This window comes from Centrocercus urophasianus, unplaced genomic scaffold (genome assembly GCF_019232065.1).
Source record: "Centrocercus urophasianus isolate 14NV4802_14NV808 unplaced genomic scaffold, USGS_Curo_1.0 seq_12, whole genome shotgun sequence".
Classification (NCBI taxonomy): Eukaryota; Metazoa; Chordata; class Aves; order Galliformes; family Phasianidae; genus Centrocercus; species Centrocercus urophasianus.
In genome coordinates, this window is record NW_024884364.1 from 3032184 (window position 1) to 3047108 (window position 14925).

Consider the following 14925-nt stretch of genomic DNA (forward strand, 5'->3'; position numbering starts at 1 on the left):
TTTGCCAAGTAAAACACAGCAGCTTAAACCATGATTTAGCCTTACAAATGATTTGTTGTTTAAGCCTAATACCTCTTGATTCACAGACTGACACACATTCAGTTGCTGCAGTTTGGGTGATGAATGTTAGCCCATTAGGCTTCAGGACTGAATTTTTTTCCAGCTGAAATCTTTTCCCTTTCTGAGCACTCTTTTGTGTTTTCTCCCCTTTTTATTAGTCTTTTTCTTCACAGTAATCAGCACACTTCTAGCCTTGCTTAGGAAAGGACTGTGTTGTGTTTAAAGATTAGAAGTGAGTATAACTTGCTTGAACACAGAACTGCAGATTTGACTGAACAAATGTTGTTTAGATCACTTGGTGTTTTGGTAACTGGTGTAATGTCAAAGCCACTAAAGCAATGAAATACACATGCAGTTTTGGCTGTGGAAGCAACAACTGCCAGAGAGGGATCAATGACGGCATAGTTTTTAAAGGGAGTCCTTGTCAACACAAGTGCAACAGAGCACCATCTCCTCTCTATCCGTGACTAGAAGAAAGGAATCAGAAACCACTTTGAACCAGATGGTGATTCCTCCTAAGAGAAATGGAGGTCTGAGGTTAGTATTTCCAATTCGGCACAGTTTACTTCTTTGTGAAATACACATTTGGTGCATCTTGATGCACTTTATCTTGTACACAGAAAATAGCAAGTCTTATATGCGTGGGGAAATTTATATTAAAAAAATCACTGAGCTTTTGTCTTGATGTCAGATAGCTTTATGCAACATTGGCAACCAAAATAGTCTAATGACTTTCAGCCAGGAAATGACTAAATATAAAATGTGACAACAAAGGAATTGCCATTAATAATGCTAATTTTTACTTGTTAGCAAACACTTCTTACTGCCTTCCATCTGGAGCAAGCATGATGATTTGAACATTTTTAGGCTGTTAGCATGCTCTTAAACATCCAAACCTGCCAATATTGAAAGGAGGGAATAGAGTATGTAAGCAAAGGAGCAGAATATAGACCACCTTGTTCTTTTGATGATTGTGTCATGTATAGCTAATTAACAATAGAACAAAAGGGGGAAAAGTAAATTAAAAAACAGAGTATACCTCAGCAATGGTTGCCTGTTTCACTAACTTTGAAATGAATAGTGGAAAAGCTAAATAGTACATCAAGATTGTTTCATGGCGTATTTCTTGTCTTGCCCTGTAAGAAGCCTTCCTCATGTCAGGAAGAGGGGAATATCTCTCTATCTAATGGGATTCAGAAACAATTAAATCATTTGTTGTGATGTTTTCTCCAGAATGAATGTTAAATGAAGAGTTATACAGGATTTTTTGTTATACAGAATTACGTTAGGTAATCTTCTTCTCTCATCTTTTCATCAAAGAATTATAGAATGGCCTGGATTGAAAAGGACCTCAAAGATTATCTAGTTTCAACACTCCTGCAGTGGGCAGGGTCACCAACAAGGGTGGTTTTAAAACCACCCTTGCAGAAAGTGGAGGCCTGAGGACTGATCTTTCACTTTCAGATGAGCATTCATTCTGGTAGGACTGCAGAACTGCCAAGCCAATCTCTGTCATATCTGAAAAGTCATGGCTGTCAGGTGAAGACCTTCATGACTGGAAAAAGGGAAACATCACTCCCATTCTCAAAAAAAGGAGAGAGGGAAACTACCTGGGAAACTAGAAGCTCTTGAGTAACCTGGGGAACTACAGGCACATGTCTATACCTGGGAAGACCATGGAGATGGTCTTTGATGATTTGGAAGATAAGTTAAAGCACTTACAAAACAAGGAGGTGATCTGTGACAGCCAGCACACCAAGGGCAGATAGTGCTTCACCGACTTCAGGGCTTTCTATGACAGCATTGGTGGACAAAGGGAAGGGCAACTGAAGTTGTCTAACTGTATTTCTGCAAAACCTTTGATATGTTCCCCTGGATTTGAAAGCTGGACTGTTTGTGGATAAAGAATTGGATGTTGCAGCCACTGGATTGTGACCAGTGGTTCTGTGTCCAAGTGGAGGCAGGTGAGTGATAGGTAGGTTCCATCTGGCTATCAATACTCTCCAACATCTTCATCAGTGACACAGTGGGATGGAGTACACTCTCAGTAGGTTTGCTGATGACACCAAGCTGACACAGTAGAAGGAAGAAGGCAGTTGACCCAGTATCACAGAATCACAAGGTTGGAAACGACCTGCAAGATCATCTAGTCCAACCACCCTCCCATTCCTATCAGTGCCACAAGCTACTAAACCATCTCTTGTAGCTCCTCATCCAGGCGCCTCTTGAACACTGTCAGGGATGGCGACTCCACCACCTCCCTGGGCGGGCCATTCCAGTGCCTGACCACTCTGTGAGAGAAAAAGTTTCTCCTAATATCCAACCTAAACCTCCTCTGGTATAACTTCTGGCCATCTCCTCGGATCCTACTATTTGCCTGGGAGAAGAGGCCAGACCCTTTTGCACCACAACCTCCCTTCAGGAAGTTGTACAGTGCAATGAGGTCTCCCCTGAGCCTCCTCTTCTCCAGACTGAACAATCCCAGCTCCCTCAGCCGCTCCTCATAAGACTTGTGCTCCAGACCCCTCACCAGTTTCGTTGTCCTTCTCTGCACACGTTCCAGGGCTTCAATGTCTTTCTTGTAGTGAGGGCCCAAAACTGAACACAGTACTCGAGGTGCGGCCTCACCAGTGCCGAGTAGAGGGGGATGATCACCTCCCTGCTCCTGCTGGCCACACAGTAGAAGGAAGGGATGCCATCCAGAGGGACCTCAACAAGCTTGAAAAGTGGGCCCACGTGAACCTACTAAGATTCAACAAGGCCAAGTACAAGATGTCGCTCTTGGGCCAGGGCAATCCCAGATATGTGTACAGACTGAGAGCAAAACACGTGGAGAGCAGCCCTGTGGAAAGGACTTGTGGGTCCTGGCGGAACAAAAGCTTTCGTGAGCTAGCAGTGTGTTCTTGCATCCTGGAAGATCAACTATATCCTGGGCTGCTTGAAAAGAGAGACGCCAGCAGGGAGAGGAAGGTGATTGTCTCCCTGTCCTCTGCCCTTGTGAGGCCTTGCCTGCAGTACACTGCATCCAGACCTGGAGCGTCCAGCACGAGAAAGATGTGGAGCTGTTGGAGTGGGTCCAGAGAAGGCCCACGGAGATGATCAGAGGGCTGGAGCACCTGTCCTGTGAGGAAAGGCTGTTGGAGACGGGTTTGTTCAGCTTGCAGAAGAGAAGGCTCTGGGGAGGCCTCATTGCAGCCTTCCAGTACTTGAGGGCTTTTTGTTTGTTTGTTTGCTTGTTTTTTTTCAACTGGGTCTGATAGTAACAGGAGAAATGGAATAGCTTTATACTAAAAGAGAGGAGATTTTGGTTAGGTATTAGGAAGAAACTCTTTACCCAGGTGGCAGTGAGGCACTGGCACAGGCTGCCCAGGGAAGCTATGAATGCCCCATCCCTGGAGCTGTTTGAAGCCGTGTTGACTGTGGCCCTGGGCAGCCTGATCTAGTGAGTGGCAACCTTTCCATGGCAGGAGGATTGGATCTACATGTTATACTTGCTTATCTGATATTATAATTTCAAACATGCTGAAGTATAACATAGTTCAGTTAGAGACTTGGAGGTCTGACTTTAAATGGGGCTTCTGGGCCCATCGTTGGAGGGCACTACTGAGACTAGCCAGGACAAGTAAGGGAAACAAGTACAAGCAGGACTGGTACAGAAGAAATTTAGTTTGGGTGACTTTTGGCTTTTACAGTAAATACGCACTGGAAATGGGAAAAAGACTTTGATTATCTGAAGATGCGAGGAAGCTGTGGCATAGAGAGTAACATGCAATTAATTTTTATGCAAGTTCAGTTCTATTACTATTGTTAAAGCAGTTTATTTCTTTATTACAATGTGAATTGTCAGGATCTAGAGCCTTGAATTGCTGCTCAGTGTGTGCTGCATCCAAAACTTTCTGTTAGTTTGTCATTGCTGGCCTTACTATACAAATATATATATATATATATATATGTATATATATATATCCACACAAATAAATGATTTCCTGATCTCAGATATTATCTGTATTGATTTGGAGAAAACAGACATAAAAATGCAGAAGTTTAAAATATGTTCTGACTTTGTGCTTTCAGGTTCCTGAGCACACAGAACTGGCCTGGATTCTTGGATGTTTAACTAATGTGCCACGGTTACTACGTTTGCCCCAGTGGAAGGTATGAACAGTTAAAATGAAGTATATGGGAATTCAATATAATTGTCGTCCTTGAAATACTTGTTACTTGTTGAGTATAAACTGTATCTTAGTTATCCTTGGTTCAGGGGTAAGAATTCTCTAGTCCAATAGTAAAAGAAGAAAATACATCTTCTTGGGCAGAAACTTGCAGTAGCTGTACCAAAATGAGAAGTGTTTAATTCATTTTATTAAACTGATTTTCTCAGCATGTTTGGAGTTATTTTGATTCTTGTTCAATAATGCATAAAACTACAAGATATTGTAGTGGAAACTTCGAGCCATGCTGATTAAGGAGTTCCATAAAGGAAAGTGGCTATTCTGTAAATTTTACAGAGTAGGGTGAAAAAGAAACAGCACAAGAAATGTATGTTAGAGGAGGAGTATAGAATTAAAATTGTTCTCAATTATAAAGTTAATGAACCTTGATTGTTTGCTTTTATAAGTTTCATGCTCATCTTAATCTTGGTACTGTATCAGCATTACCGCATCAACTGCGTAGATACATTTCATTTCCTTGGATTTTATTTGGCATTTAGTAAGCAGAAAAAAACAAAAGGCAGGAGAGAGAAGTATCAAAAAAGGGGAAAAAAATCCTTAAGAGCAGTTGGGCTTGCAGAGTTCAGAGCAGTCTTAAATACATCCAGATGTTTTCTTTTTTCCTGTTTTTCTTCTTAATTAAATAAAAACAGTAAAACTTAAATACAGCAACCAGTGTTAATGCATGGCATAAATTAAAGCCAACCTTTTCAAACCCAAGGTTCTAAAGTTAAGCTCTTAAATCCTACTTTGACTGGATTGACTTTCCAAATCTGTAAGTAAGTGTTACAGGTGCTAGGCTTTGCACAGTAGGTTCCCTGGGCCCAGGCACTTGGGATACAGAGAGAAGACAGGATCTCTATGATAGGGTGAGAAAAATTGAAAGGTATTTGTATAATCATAATGAACTATCATAGATTTTAAGAGTTTTATTGTAGTTAACTATTGTTAAAAAGTAGTTATATTGTTGCTAGAACAAACTAAATTATCTGTAGCTAGAATATCTTGATTTAAGTGATCCATACCCTGTGATGGTAAAGGACTTCAGGGCAGTGAGTGGACTGGGAGGACAGTGAGAACTAATGGAGAGAATGCTGGACCCTGCCTCTGCAGTTCTGGATTCTCCCCCCAGTTGTCAATGACCATTTTGGTGACTGTGATCACTATGTCTTGATCTCTTGTCAATGAAATACTAAGTGCTAATGCCTTTCTATATCTTGATTATAAAGTGTTTCAGAAACTTACTGCCAAAAATACCATTTTAGAGGTAGAGATTATCATTATAATAATCCAGTTTTAAAAAATAATATTTTAGAAGTAGGTTTTAACATTATAATAACCCAGCCTGACTATTTGTATTTGTAATCATTAGTAAGATTACAAAGAGGAAGAAAACATAAGCTTATGTTTTCTCACTGCTACTGTATTAGAACAGTGTAAGAAATTACATAAATATAGAATATAAAACAAAGAAGCAAGAAGCAGATTCTATATAGCACGCTTTTCTCTAGAATTACATGATGAAAGAACACAGTAGCTGAACCTACACTCAAATTAGTTAGAGCTCTACCTAAGTAAAGTCATGGACTTTGACACTGTTAGCAAAAGTGTGATTTCTCTCTCTTTTTCTTTTCCAAACAGATGAAATGTGCCAGCCAGAATAATGATGGAAATGTCGGTTTGTTGACTTACCCTGTTCTTCAAGCAGCAGATATTTTGCTGTACAAGTAAGAGGCAGAATGTGAGCCCGTGGGCAATGTCTATTCAGCCGCCTTAAAGTGAATATTCATCAGGTCAACATGCCAACTTACTAAGTGGGGGAGCTGGGTGTGATTAAATAAGAAAATTGGAAATGGATGACAGCTTTTTACCTTTCCAGTGGCTGGTTGAAATCTAGCCTGGGTTAAAAGCAACTCACATGGCTGTAAACAGAAAAAGGAGGTCACCTCAGAGCAACTCTCAGAGAATTACAGCACACTGATTTTAATGATATATATTGCATATGGGTAAACATTTGTACCTAAGTTGTTTTGTTTTTTTTTTAATGAAGTATACTGTATTTCATGCAGTATTACTGTAGAGATTCCTGAGCTGGCTGCATACACCCCAGCTGATAGATGTTGTAGCGTACCCTGTTGTATTGCATGATACATTTTAGACTGCCTCAATAAGTATCAGAGGCAGTGTACTGTGTATGAGTTATTTTTATATTCCAAGTGTATGTACTTGGTGGAATTTTTTGAAATGAAGTTGTGAATGCTTGTTGGGACACCAAAGTAACACAGATCAAGATTTGCAAGTTGTTAACCCCCCAAAGATGTATCTAATCCTCATTAGTGCTCATTAGTAGGAGAGGACAGTAATGTGGGAAGACTAGTACATGATACTTCTAATTTATGTGAATTTTATCTAAAAATAATAGATAAAAAAATAAGCAAGAAAAAGGAAGAGTGTGAACATCAAAATGATCTTTTGAATAGCAAGGCTTATTTGATTATAAAGCAGTATTTTAAGTAGACAGCTTTATTGGAAATGACCCTGCTTTGGGTGATTGGATTCAACCCTGTATGTCTCTTCTGTCTCTAATAAGATCATTTGATTCAGCCTTCTTTAGTGAAGCCTGTGGTTTGTTTGCTACTATGTGTATTAACAGCAGGTTGTCCAAACAGAGCACAAAACAAGGAAGTGAAAGAGAAACAATATCTCTTTGAAGAAATTTCACATAGTATCTTTAATAAGAAGTGTTTTAATGTAAAAACATAATATAGGGAACAGGAATCAGGGAGAAATGGAAACACAGGAAGGGAAGAGTAGTCACAAAGAAGAATTAAGAGCAGGAGGAGGGGAAAACAGTAAGAATTCAGATGAACCAAGGATCAAAGAAAAAGGAAAATAGGCAGAAGGTAAATATGTGACAGAAAGGAACAAAAATAGCAACAGGACAGAAATATTTTTTAAAAAAGCAGCAGAGACATTTATAAAAACAATATGTTTTCTGTTTAGTGGCAAACTTTGTGAATGTGGAACCATTTTGTCATATGGAAACATTTCTTTTGACCTGCTTAAAGTATATTGATTATGGTACCTTATTTTCTTTCTGTTAGCTGTAGGCCACTGTGATTTCCTATTGGCTACTGTAACTTTTTAGGTTGCCTTGCTGGCTATTTGATGGGGGATAAAGGTGGACAAATTGATTTCTGGATGTCTACCCCAATAATTTAGAGTTCAAAGGAAGAAGTACCACGTTGACCAAAAATTTTCTGGGAACATAAAAGATGCACAGTGAAGTTCTTTACCCTGGAATGTGTCCAAGATTCAGAGCTGAATACCCTGCAAGCTTTAGGAAGGAAAAATCTGCTTGGAGGGAGGGGAGAGTAATCAAAAGCTGGCAAAATTTCGAGTCAGCTTAATCTAAAAGAATCATATATTTTTAGCAAGTATGATTAAGTGTGGGAAAGAATCACCAGGGGAAGTAATGGAATCTTCACCTCCTCATGTCCTCAGATGCAGATTGTATTTTCCTCCAGAACTGTATTCATACTGTAGAGCTTAGTACAGAAGATCAAATGATCCTTTGATCCTAACAATCCTAATCTAATCAATCCTAATCGTGGGTAGAAACGCTGGCCCACATTATATTTATGCAATTGTGAACCATGAGAAAGAGCCATTCTCTTCTTCCTTTGGTAAATCCACAATACTGACTTCTCAACAATAGTTACATCTTGCTGGGACATGACAAGGCAAGTTAGGACATTATTCCTGGCAGATCTTATTTGCTTTGTTCACAAAATCTAACACAAGCTCTTAGATCTCTAAGGAGACAGCAGGAGATAGGACCAAAACCTTTCTTTGAGCTGAGTTTAATTATTTCCTCTTATTGATATCTTTACCAGGCGTGTTTTTGAGAAAAGTTATTTTTACCCTTGGATATATGCTTCAGTTCACCACAAAAAAGCAGATTCGTACTGGGATGAGTATGAGCAATCAGTTAAGGATCTTGTTCACACAGCACCTCTACCTAGCTGGCTGAGTATTCGGCTCATTCTGGCCCTTAGTAATGGCAGAGTAACATTTCAGCAGGACCAGAGAGCTTTGCTGAGTTTCCTGTATCTGTCTTTTATTAAAAGGTCGACACATGTTCCTGTTGGAGAAGATCAAGTCCTGCACCTGGAACTAGCCCAAGATATAGCACAACATTTTAACAAGAAATATGGAGAATTCTTTCCTGTGCCTAAAGCCATTTTGAGTAAGCCAATCTTTGTGTTTTTTTGTAGTTTATTTTTTTTCCCTAAATTGCACTTCAAGTCCGAAGATAAATTTAAATATTGTGGAAATAATTTCCAGGACTAGGAAAAGAGAAGACTGATTCTAAAAGAGTAGAAAATGAAAAAGTGACAAGAAACAAGAGACTGTGAAATTGTACTCCCAAAATGGACATAAGGCATTACAAATTCCTGGTGGAGACATGTATGCAGCATCTATTATTCTAGTCTAGGGGGACAGTTATGCTCTGATCTGTCAGTCAGCCCTGCTGTTCAAGTTCTAGAGCTTTTAGGGAGGGACTCTCTTCTACGTTGCTAGTTCAGGAGGGGTGTAAGGAGCAAGTCAAAAGACCTCCAGCAAGCAGAATTCTGCACTGTCTGAGTAGTAATTTATATTAAGCATACTAAACAGCATGTTGATTTATTGCTGCGGTGCATGAAAATCTTTTAATTGTGTTAAATTCATACTTGTGTATTTCACTAGGGCTCTCTTACAGACCTCAGGCTTTCAGTTTTTTACCTTAGACTCAGCGAGACTTATAAGTAAAATCTTCTCAGCGATTTTTGAGCTACAAGGTCATAGGCCAGGGGGTGGTGGAGAGTCAGATAGCACAAATGGTGTGTTTGTTAAGAAACGTGAAAAATTGGGCAAGGAAGAAGCATTGCATCTTTGTTGTAAGTAATGTAGAGGAATGCACAGCAGAGACCTTCGGCCCCGAAAGGGCAAGGAGCACTCACCTTAGAAAAGACAGACAGTAATAAACCTTTCTCAGTTTTCAAGCCTCTGTGACAAAAATGGTGTTAGATCCAGTTAGACCCAGAGTGGGGCTTATAAAATACTGAGTTTTGCAAGCTCTGCAGTTTCTAATGAACAGCTAAATAGTAAATAATGTAAAGAGGAGATGAATGTAGTCTGTGCTACTGGTGAGGCTGTTTACCAGAAAATAAAAAGCTCAAACTGTAGGAAGAACTTTTCACTTTCCTCATGAGAAGCATAAGTGAGCAAGTATGTACTAACCAAAGAACTGTCCTGGATAAATGGAGTGGTTAGGAAGCTATTCAGACTCACTAGCTATAGACAGCTACATTGCCTGGGCTACTTCAAATTTACAGGGAAGTGATAGACTCCTCCAAAAGGTGCATCAGAACAGATCCTCTTCTAGGGTCATCTGAATTATTCTTTAAGTAGATACATGATCAGTCAGTGAAGAGTATGTGGTGAATTTAGTTGAATTTATTAGATGTCAAAAAACATTTAGTGTAAGTACTTTCAGAGGTACTTCTGTGTACCTCAGGAATCATGTTTCTTAGTGAAAGATTGAAACAGTTTAGGCTGATTCTGTTAAATAAAAGACTTTTTAATGTTCCCTTAATGTCATTATTTAATTTTGTGTATCTTAGGAATTTGTACAATCCCTACACTTGTTTTATCTATACTGTGCCTTCCCTGTAATGAAGCTGATTATTGTTTGGTTTGGGAAAACTAGTGTGTTTATTGATATTTGGGAGAATTGACAAGAAATTTTGGGTGATAAAGCTTCCTACCTAAAATAAGGTAATTACCTCCTCTAGACTTCTTTTTATCAATTAATTTAACCTGTTTCCCTACTGTTAGGGAGTCTTTCATTAATGTTCATTCCATGCTCTCAAGATAACTAATTCCTGTGTCCTCACAGAAGTTTCCATGTAGAGCAGAGGAAAAAATGAAGTAAGTTTTGATTTAATTAGGGGAGGAGAAAAATTACTTACAAAGATAGGGAAGGCAAATAGGAGGGTTGATAACTGTGCTTACAACTCCTTTTTAAGCAGTGACAGAAAGGTCTGTCATTTTGCTACCAAACCTTAGCAATTGTCATTATAAACAATTGTCTATACATGTGCATAATTAATACTTCTTTTTCTTTTTAAGGTCCAACAAAGAAAATAAAATCCCTCAGAGATCCAACAGTGAAGATGTCTAAGTCAGACCCACAGAAGTTAGCTACTATTAACATAGCAGACAGCCCTGAGGAGGTAGTGCTGAAATTCCGAAAGGCCGTGACTGACTTTACCTCTGAGGTGACTTATGACCCATCCAGTCGCCCCGGTGTCTCCAACCTGGTGTCCATTCACTCTGCGGTAACTGGACTTAGCATAGAAGAAGTGCTGCACCAAGCTGCTGGTCTTGACACTGCTCACTACAAAATGGTGGTAGCAGAGTCAGTTATTCAAAAATTTACACCTATCAGGAATGAAATCAAGAAACTCCAGGAAGACAAAACCTATCTGATAAAGATTTTAGAGGCTGGAGCAGAGAAAGCCAAAGAACTGGCTACCCCCATCTATCAAGAAGTAAGAAGACTGGTGGGATTTCAGTAGAAACTGGCAAGCAGTTGCAAGGACTTCAGTCATTTGCTCCCGGGACAGCTATTTTGTTTGAAACAAACAGTTTGAAAGAATAACTTTTTTTTTTTTCCTCTAAAAAATCCAAGTAGAATAGCTAAGCTGTTTACATCAAAAACATGTATGAAACCAGTTCCTTCCAGTGGGACCAGCTCTGAACTTGTCAGGATGATCAGAGGACGAGGGTGCAGGCAATCACAGTTACAAAGAAATTATACAAAAGCAGGATACAAGGTTACTCAGAGGGGGATTTGGGTTTTTCCTCCAACCACTACAAGAGGCTGAGGTATAGGCAAGATGGTTTTAATCCAGTTGAAGGAGTTGTAATCTTCTCAAGAACACCCTTAGCTGTTTATGTGATTTTGTTAGAGCTGGATAAGTCATGGTTATTCAGCCTTGATACCATAGTGGTCTGCTCTTGGATAACCAGACAGCACAGAGTTACAAATCAGAATGACGGGGGCTTCGGTGATGAAGAGAGAACTTACTGCTTTTCCCTTGTCCTGTCTTCAAACTCAGTGTAATTTTGTATCTACATCTAGTTTGTGTGAGGTGAGTTAGTCAGATACTGATATCCATACAGTAGAACTCACTGTGGCTGCTGAAGCTAGATGGCCTCTTTGATAGTCTCTCCAAAGAATGCAGAGCAAATGTGAATTTCACTTCTGCAAGCACTGCCTGATCAATTCTGAAGTTCTTTGTCAGGCTTCACACAGGCTTCAACTCATCCTTTTCCACCTTCTTTTTGGTTTAGCAGGGAGCCCTGAAATTTTCAGTTCAGCATCAAGTCTAGGATTGCTTTAGGAAAGGTTCAGGGAGAAAAGATGTGTGAAAGAGATCCTATGCTGATCTGTGAGAGAACTTTCTATATAATTTACAAAATTAATTATTTAAAAATTATGCTCAGGTCATAGCCAGGACTATAGTAAAATAATTTATCAAAATGGAATTAAATAGATCTTTGTGAAATCTCACTGCTAAACCTCACCTTCCTGGGTGTCTGCAATAGTAACTTGAAAGGCAATCAAAAAATCATGTGGTTGATTGTCCTTACATGTCAGAGAAGTTGCCATGGGCAAGTCAGCCTACTGCCTGCGTTACAGCCACCTCCGTAAGAAAAAAAAGTTGTTATGTCATTGGTGACTGGGAAAAGAGGTCCCAGTACAATGACTAGACCTACTTGATGGGGAAGTCTGCTGCCCCTCTGGGGCCTGTATTAAAGATGTTAAAAGAAAACGTCCTAACCTAGTGCAGCCCCCAGATAATTATTGTTTTTTGATATAAGCAACGATGAAGCTGTGATGAGACCAGGAGAGTCATCATGGGCAATCAAAAGGGTCTGTAGATTCTTGGGACAATTGGTTAAAGGTTTGGGAGTGCTGATAGTGTTTTTCTTTATCCTTCCAGATGCTTAGAATGATATCAGAAGAAGTATCCAGGCAGAGCTTATCAATACATGGCTCTTAGGCTGGTGTCACTGGCAAAATTTAGGATTTTTTTATCACAGTGTGGTCAGTGCAACACCAGGCCTGCTGGCACATGACAGGATGCACCTTTCTCAGAGAGGGAAAATGTTTGTTTGTTTTTTTTTCTGGGCTTACTGAAAGAACTTTTAACTGGACTTGAAGATGAAAAGAGATTAAACGAGGCTTGCCAGTGATAAGCTGTGAGATGACATACCAGAGTTTGAAGAATCATGTGCTAGTGAGATCCTTCAGTCTTCTGCACAAGGTGCTGGGTACACTAAAGCACATTTGAAATTTTTCTGTGTTAATGCATACAGCATGAGGAATAAGCAGGAGGAACTAGAAGCCCTGGCTTTGTTCCAGACTTAGAACATTGTTGGTGTAAGCAAGACTTGGTGAGAAGAGTCCTGTGACTGATGTATCATGTTGAACAGTTATAGGCTTTTCGTGAGGGACAGGCAGGGCAGGAGAGGCAGTGTGTGGCACTGTATGTAATGGAATAGCTTGGTTGTATCAAGCTCACAATTGGCAATGATATGATTGAGACCCTCTGGCTAAGTATTACGGGACAAGCAGGCAAGTAGATATTGTGGTAGTCTGGACAACAACACAAATTAATTATTATGTAAAGAATGAAGGGATATTCCTAGATCAGCCACCCTTGTGCTAATGGGTGATGTCGATTTTTTAGGTGTTACCTGAGAGTACCACACAGTTGATACAAACAGGTCCATAAATCCCTGAAACACTTTGTCACTGGAAACAAGGTCAGGTGACATCAGGGTACTACAGAGGTGCTATTCACCACTGTTGAGAGAAAATTTGTACAGCAAAAGCTTATTTAGGGTTGAAGTTGGCCAGTACTGTGGGGAACAAAAATAGTACTGTGGGGGACAACAAAAAGGACTTTTTTTACATATGTTTTCAGCAAAAGGTGGACCAGAGATAACACTGATTAGTTACTTGGTGAGGATGGTCACTTCATAAATAGGGACATAGATAGTCAATACAGAGACATTTAATGCCTTCTTCGTATCTGTCTTTAACACTGATGATGGGTCCTGACTAGAGACGTGAGTTGAAGGACTATGACTGTGGTAATGATAAACTCCCAACCAGCTCTAATGTTATGCCAGGTTTGCTGCTCCAGCTGGATGTATTATATGTCTACTGGGCCTGATGGGGTTCATCCCAGGGTATTCAAAGAGCTAGTTAATATCATCTTGACATCTCTCTCAACTGTTTTTCAGTGATGTTGGGCATCTAATGAGATCCAGTCTGGAAGGTAACAAATGTTGTTACAGTTTTCCAGAAGGACAAGAAAGACCCTGGTAATTATAGATCTTTCACTCTCACTTCAATGCAAAATAGTAAGGAAGATTATTCTGGGAGTTACTGAAAATTACCTGGAAGTCAGTGTAGTTATTAGTTACATTCACAAGGAAAAAAGTCTTCTTAGGACTAGTTTACCTACTTAGCTGAACAAGGGAAGCCAGTCGATCTTTCTCAATTTCAGCAAAGCTTTTGATACTGTTTCTCACAGCATCCTTCTGAGGAAAATGTCCAGAATACTTATAGACAAATGCATAATAGGATGGCTGAACAAGTGGCTGACAGTTGGGACTCAGGGGGTTATAGTAAGTAGAGTTACATCAGGCTGGTGAGGGTCCATAGGCTCCACTTGAGGGCCGGTTCTCTTCAGTGTTTTCAGAAATGACTTGGATACAGGACTTGAAGCTATGCTAAGTGAATTTGCAAACAGTGATAAATAAGGAGAACCTACTGACTCCCTTGATGGTAGAGGCCTTGCAGAGAGATGCTGACAAATTGGAGGGCTATGCAATCACCAACCATGTGAAGCTTAACTAGAGCAAGTGGTGGATTCTGCACCTGAGATGAGCAAATATGTCTGTATGTGCAGATGGGGTGATGACATGCTGAAGAGCAGCCTCACAGAAAGAGATCTGTGGGTTCTGGTTGATAGCAAGTTGAATCTGAGCCAGCAGTGTGCCCTGGCAGCCTGAAGGGCCAGCTGTGCCCTGCGGTGCATCAGGCCCAGCACTGCCAGCCGGGCAGGGGAAGTGATTGTCCCAGCCTGTGCTGTGTGGTCTCACCTCAAGCACTGAGTGCAGCTTTGGTTACCCAACGTAAGAAGGACATAAAATTATTAGAAAGCATCCAAAGGAAGGCTACAAATGTGGTTTGTTCAGCGCAGAGCAGAGGAGCTGAGGGGAGGCCTGATGGCGGCTGCAGCTCCTCACAGGGAGCGGAGGGGCAGCGCTGAGCTCTGCTGTGTGACAGCGACAGGGCCCGAGGGAACGGCATGGAGCTGTCAGGGGAGGGCAGCTGGGGGTCAGGGTTAGGGTCTGCACCACAGGGCACTGGGCATGGAACAGCCTGCCCAGTGGGCACAGCACCAAGCTGACAGAGTTCAAGGAATATTTGGACAATGCTTTCAGGCACTGGAATTGAATTTTGAGTGGTCCCTTGGAGCCAAGAGTTGGACTTGATGATCTTTGAGGATCTCTTCCAACTCAGGAT

The 14925-nt window shown here is 40.4% G+C and overlaps 1 protein-coding gene across 3 annotated transcripts in view; it reads left to right on the forward strand.

The window, feature by feature from the left end:
• WARS2 (tryptophanyl tRNA synthetase 2, mitochondrial) overlaps positions 1-14664 on the forward strand; it is a 49348-nt gene extending 34684 nt beyond the window's left edge. For all 3 annotated transcript variants that reach the window (XM_042810187.1, XM_042810188.1, XM_042810189.1), the window contains 4 exons: positions 4135-4215; positions 5913-5998; positions 8402-8520; positions 10446-14664. In XM_042810187.1, coding sequence (XP_042666121.1) covers positions 4135-4215; positions 5913-5998; positions 8402-8520; positions 10446-10894 — 735 coding nt within the window. In that variant the 3' untranslated portion in view covers positions 10895-14664. The remainder of the gene's footprint in view (positions 1-4134; positions 4216-5912; positions 5999-8401; positions 8521-10445) is intronic.
• The last annotated feature ends 261 nt before the right edge of the window (positions 14665-14925 follow it).